Source organism: Oncorhynchus masou, chromosome 13 (genome assembly GCF_036934945.1).
Source record: "Oncorhynchus masou masou isolate Uvic2021 chromosome 13, UVic_Omas_1.1, whole genome shotgun sequence".
Taxonomy (NCBI): Eukaryota; Metazoa; Chordata; class Actinopteri; order Salmoniformes; family Salmonidae; genus Oncorhynchus; species Oncorhynchus masou.
In genome coordinates this window covers 54062910-54068909 of record NC_088224.1, presented here as the reverse complement: position 1 = coordinate 54068909, position 6000 = coordinate 54062910, and the positions used below count along the sequence as shown (strand labels likewise).

At 48.6% G+C, this 6000-nt stretch overlaps 1 protein-coding gene across 1 annotated transcript; it reads left to right on the top strand.

Moving 5' to 3' along the window:
* The first annotated feature begins 1691 nt into the window (after positions 1-1691).
* LOC135552594 (prolactin-releasing peptide receptor-like) lies at positions 1692-3155 on the top strand. The gene is made up of 2 exons (XM_064984306.1): positions 1692-2534; positions 2817-3155. Exons 1-2 carry the CDS (start codon positions 1707-1709, stop codon positions 3153-3155), a joined length of 1167 nt encoding a protein of 388 aa, XP_064840378.1. The 5' UTR covers positions 1692-1706.
* Positions 3156-6000: the final 2845 nt, after the last annotated feature.

Genomic DNA, 6000 nt, shown 5'->3' with positions numbered 1-6000 from the left:
CGGTCTTTTTTCTTGTGTTTTTTGTTGTTGTTGTTGTTGTTGTTGTCTGCCTGATCCTTCAGTGTGCCATAACGACTTTGAATCTGTTGCCCTGCTATCATGACGGACCAATGTGTTTCAGGAGCATTTTGATGGTTATCTCTGTTTCCGTACTGTTTTTAAGCTCACTTCAAAGTAAATTGCGAGGCTGGTCCTTTCACAGTTGAAATGCCATCCAGTACTAGACTGCAATACCACTCCGAGTTTCAGACTGACTTTCATCTCGATGTCTCTCTCTGCTTGGACAAGATCCTACGCAGCCTGTGAAGACCTGGCGACCCAAATCAAATGCACTCCAGGCTCTCGACATTGTGCCATGGAGACGCCGTTCACAAATGCATTTCATTACGTACAGTTGTTTGTCATGTCACCGCACAATGACTTGGGCAACATGTTCAATCCCTCCTTCTTCCTCACCACCTGTTGCTTTACCATATTCAGAGTGAACCTTCATCTATTTTTCTCTGTATGTCCGTCTACCCATCTCTGTATTTCTTGGCTGAAGCATATTTGATAATGGGCGATCACAATCCAATTCCTCAAAGTAGGCTGTGATTTGAGGCCACTAATAATCTCATTTTCCTAATCGAATAAATAATGATAGTCGCCCACATGAACTAGAGGGGGGAAAAACAAACATTTTAATTGATAAAGCCATCTGATTAATCGCACACACACATGCGTCAGTGCAGGCGTGAAACGGTTGGGTTCTAGATGAGATGTCGAGCTCCCCTGTTTTGCAGCTGAGGGTTTTCAGCTCTCATCAAGGCTCAGAAATGAGACTGGAAGAGCTCCATCAGGTGCATGGCAACAGCATTACAGGGGATGCATATCTGAGGCACCGACGCTTAGACCAAGTGAGTAAAGTGAGTGTAGCCAGTAAGGTGGGCGGTCACGGTATTAAAGAGACTGGACAGGAGAGACATGATGTTTGCACAGACGCCCTCACCCCCCCCCCCCCTCCCCCCAAACAAAATGAAATTCTAGTTAGTACATACATAGAGACAGAGAGAGGCCCAACTTGGCGGCGGTGACGTTTTCTCATTGTTTTGCCCACCAAGCATTGAGTTTTTGTTTTGAGGTCAATGAGATAGTGTCGAATTCGGTAAGCAGAAAAATGAATGGCTTTTTTGCTACCTGAGGTTTATTTGATCGAATAGAAATTTCGTAATGTTTCGTAAGTTGTTACAAGTGTGCTGATATAATTAGGACATGTGACATCCTGGTATGTTTGAGAAGAAACACTTTTTAGCGGAGTGGTCTCGAGATGGCTATGCATTTTCATGGCATGAGACTAGCATAGCATCTCTCCAATGAATACAAGCGTTTGACGTCAACAACCCTCATTGAATATTCAAAGAAGGATTACCATAATGAGATGTATCCACCAATCAAAGGAAGGATAGGCAGGAGCTAGACAGCCCGCCGTGCCACTTTGTGGACAACGAGAGACGCGTATCTTGTCAGTGCATCTATAATCTTTGGTATATATTAAGTGAGCAGCCAAGGGAGACGGGGCTGCTGAGGGTCAAGGTTATGAACTTAGATATTGGTTCAACTATATTCTTTGCTCTATCATGCTGTATGATGGTGCTTCCTACAGTGTTTCCTAGCTGCCACAATGGAGTGACTCCCTATGTTGTGCTGTAGGGTAGCAGTGTACTGAGATGGATCCCATCCTGGAGGAGGTCCTGAGTGGGGCCAACACTACTGGAGGCCCCTCCCTGAACCACAGCAACAACCCCCTGGACGTGTTCTCTGGCATGCAGCTGCTGCTGCGCTTCAAGCCCCTCTTCCTGCCCCTCTACTGCCTTCTGGTGGCCGTGGCCGGCATAGGCAACTCCATCCTGCTGGCCTGTATCCTGGCCGACAAGAAGCTCCACAATGCCACCAACTTCTTCATCGGTAACCTGGCGGCCGGCGACCTGCTGATGTGTCTGACCTGTGTCCCTCTGACCGCCTCGTACGCCTTCGACAGCCGCGGCTGGGCCTTCGGACGCCCTCTCTGCCACCTGGTGCCGCTGCTGCAGGCCGCCACCGTCTTCGCCTCGGTGCTGTCCCTCACGGCCATCGCCGTGGACCGCTACGTGGTGGTGGCCCACCCAGTGAGGAGGAGGATCTCTGTCGAGGGCTGTGGCGCGGTGGCTCTGGGGGTGTGGGGGTTGTCTCTGGCCCTGGCTGCCCCTCCCTCCCTCCACACGCGCTACCTGGACCTGAGGCCCCGTGGGGTGGAGCTGGTGGTGTGTGAGGAGTTCTGGCCAAGCTCTGGCCAGCTCAGGCTGCTCTACTCCTGCTGTATCCTGGTAGCCTCCTACATGATCCCTCTGCTGTCAGTCAGCGTATCCTACTGTGCCATCACAGTGCACCTGAGACGCCACACGCTGCCCGGAGAGCCCTCACACTGCCAGCAGCGCTGGAGCCAGAGGAGGAGGAAAACCTTCTCTCTCCTGGTGGCCTCTGTGCTTGCCTTTGCCCTCTGCTGGCTTCCCCTGCAGGTGAGAACACACAGTTGTGCATGCACACACACAGGCACAGGTACTATGCACTCACAATGATAGCCCACTGCACTTGCCTGATAGCCCGTTAATTTTCCTGACATTGTTGACATTTTTATATAATTAAGCAGATTTCTTTGAGAAAATATGAAGAAAGAGCATTTTAGGGGCAGTTACATCACCTAGGCTGTGCATAATCCCAATGTAATCTCAATATAATCCTAATGTAATCCCAATGCATGTGACCCACTGACTGTGTGCATTCCTCCTCCCTCCCTACAGGTGCTGAACCTGCTGCTGGACCTGGACCCAGACTACCACATTGTGGACAAGCGCTATGTCAATGTGCTGCAGGTGTGCTGCCACCTGGTGGCCATGAGCTCCGCCTGCTACAACCCCTTCATCTACGCCTCCCTGCACAGTAAGGTCTGGCTGCACCTCAAGGGCTACCTGTGCCCTTACTGCCGCCAGGAGCCCCCAGGGGGCCAGCTCCTCTCCCGCTCCACCTCCCGGAACCCGGCCACCTGCCTCAGCCTGCTCTCTGAGGTCTCCGCCCCCGCCAAGGAGACCCCGGGAGCCGTCGGTCCTGAGTCCGACCCCACCAATGACAGCACCCTCTGAAAACATCCGGAACCACGGTATGTTTTATAGGCAGAGGTCAAAGGTCATATACCACAGCAGCAGCCATTACATATATCCCATATACGCGTTAGAGATGACAACGGGTGTCCAGCCAGACACCCGCTGTAGGAGCAGGGAGGAGGGGGAGAATGAGGAGAGACAGTGTGACAGGGGTTTTAGACTGCTCTGGAGACCGTCACCCCTCTAGGTTGTTCATTATGTTTGCCTTGGGTGTCACTACATAAGCCCTGCTGCCAAAGACGATGAGCAGGTCTCCCAGCCATTGCGAGGCAGAGAGTGTAAACACTGTCACGACCATGGGCTGGGATGCAGGTCTGGCAGCGGCAGCGGCAGCGGGGGAGATGACCCTTCTCTGAACTCCTCACTCTCCAAATGGATTACAAACTCAACGGAGGACGACGGCAGGGCAAAAACAGTCTGCAAAGACAGCTTGCTCTTTTCGGTTGTTCCCTCATTCTATGCTTTTGCCTGATTTTTGAAATCTTTCATGCTTTCTCTCCCTCTTTTTAATCTCCCTTTTCCGATTTATTTCAATGTATGTCGCTATAGTTTTATATTGATTCCTCTCACTTTTTCTCTGCCCCCCCCCTTTCCCTATCTGTCTCCCCCCCCCCTTCTCTTTCTTTTCACCTGGGCGATATGGGACTGATTCCCCAGCCCAGTGCTGGTTACTGTAGGTGTGTTGGAGTATCTTTGAATAGGTGTTGATCCCTGCAGTTGTCCTCTGCAGTCTCAAACCCAATCAGCTCCCTGGAACGCAATTAACCCAAAGCGAAGTGCTATCTGTTCAGTTACCAACAGTGACAATATGGCTGCCATATTAACTGACAGGACAGGAACAGCACCCAGTCTGCCAAATGTACCTCACAATTGGATTAGTTCCTTATCTGTTGCTGGTTAGCGCAGCTAGAACACAAGGGACTTTTTTTTTAGTCTTTGTTTTGCCACTTGCTGAACCCAGAGATACTGGCTTTGAGCCTAATCAAATGGATTCATTCCCAGAGGCCCTCTCAGGTGGTGTCTGTGACTTGGGTGTTATGCTCTGTGAAAAAGGTTAGAATGTTTTCAAAGTGAATTTCTCCTCCAAAAAAAAATGATGTTGCACGACGTTCCTACCGTCTGATTTCCCAGTGTGTCGTGATACACTGGGTTCCCGAGGAGGTGTGTGTTTCTAACGGGGTTGGGCAGCGGTGTCCATGCCTGTCTTAGGGTGGTGGTTGAAACCCTAGTTTCATTCTGACAGCTCATTGGAGGTGTTAGGAGGGCTTAGTTAGCCGAGCACGCTGTCACTGACTCACTCTAGCAAACCACCCATAGCGTCATTCCAACAAGAACACTGGGCCGGAATGACTTTAATTGTGATAGTTATGGATGTTTGTGTACAACCGGATTTAATCCAAACTGAATGCTGCTGTTACGTGTGAGCAAAATGTGTTTTTTCCCAATCTGCTAAATATAATGGAAAAGTCTCAGGGGTTTTGAATGAAACTCCTTTAAACAAACGGTTCATGTAGGTTGTGAGTCACACCTACACACATTTGAAACAATTCCTCCTGCTAATGCGCATGTCCACAGTTTCACACATCCCCACCGCACACACACGGTTTCTGTTCCTTCTCTGAAGAGGCACCTGTTCTACCCTACCTCTTTGTTGGCATCAGCTTGGTTTCCTGTATGCTGTTCAGGGGCCCCATGCCCATAGGGGGCACAAGGGCACGTACCCCATTAGATTTTTCCTGTTGGTTTCTTTTTCAGATGTTGCATGAATTAACTTTAATTTAAACTTTAATTTTTAAGCCCACATTTTAATCATAATTATTTATAATTTAAAAAAAAAAGATCTGACAGCTGTATTTTGCAGTGGGGGGCACAATGACTGGACCAGGCAAAGTGTACCCCCTTATTCTGTGGAGATTAATTTTAAAAAATGAACTAGGCAAGACCGTTAAGAACAAATTCTTATTTACAATGGCGGTCTACCTTTGGCCAAACCCGGACGACGCTGGGCCAATTGTGTGCTCCCCTATGGGACTCCCAATCACGGCCGGTTGGGATACAACCTGGAATTGAACCAGAGTGTCTGTAGTGACGCCTCAGGCACTGAGAGGCAGTGCCTTAAACTGCTGCACCACTCGGGAGCCCCTGGCAAATTGTTCCTTCCCAGGTGCATCACAGAGTACAGATATGCAGGACGCTAGATACTGTACTCTAGTGCAGCGGTATTCAATTCTTACCCTATGAGGTCCGGAGCCTACTGTTTTTTTGTTCGACCTGATAAGTAACTGCACCCACCTGGTGTCTCAGGTCTTAATCAGTCCCCGATTAGAGGGGAACAATGAAAAGAAGAAGTAGAGCTGGCTTCGAGGTCCAGATTTGAGGGCTCCAGTGTGTGCAGACAGTGTCGTCAGTGGAGGAGGAGAGAGTGTCGTGACACACACAGCAGTTGATTTGGTTGTAATGGCCAGTGATGGCTAGGTATGTTTGTAAATTAATTCGATCAAGCCATGTAGCCTATTGTTCCTTCTTGATGAATAAATAAAGCAAAAGTGTTTTGTTGTTTCTCTGTAATACTAGCCACCTAGCAATTGTATGAAGTTGGCTTTAGCTAGCCAGCTAGATATGTTCCCAATCTCCAAACCTCTACCCAGCTATTTCAGGCTATCAATCAAAGTTGGAGTAGCTTTTCTAACTAACTATCTTAGCTCACATTCATTTCTATATTTTAGCAGAGATGCAGAAAATAATATTTAGTTTCTTAAAAAATCAACAACAAAAAAACACCAGTCAGGAGGTATGCTTAGATATGCAGAATAATACGTTGTTT

Bases quoted from the DNA above. Each gene is read 5' to 3' on its own strand.
- LOC135552594 (XM_064984306.1), top strand. From the start codon at position 1,707: ATGGATCCCATCCTGGAGGAGGTCCTGAGTGGGGCCAACACTACTGGA. The intron at 2,535-2,816 runs GTGAGAACACAC...CCCTCCCTACAG, and splicing joins TCTGCTGGCTTCCCCTGCAG to GTGCTGAACCTGCTGCTGGA.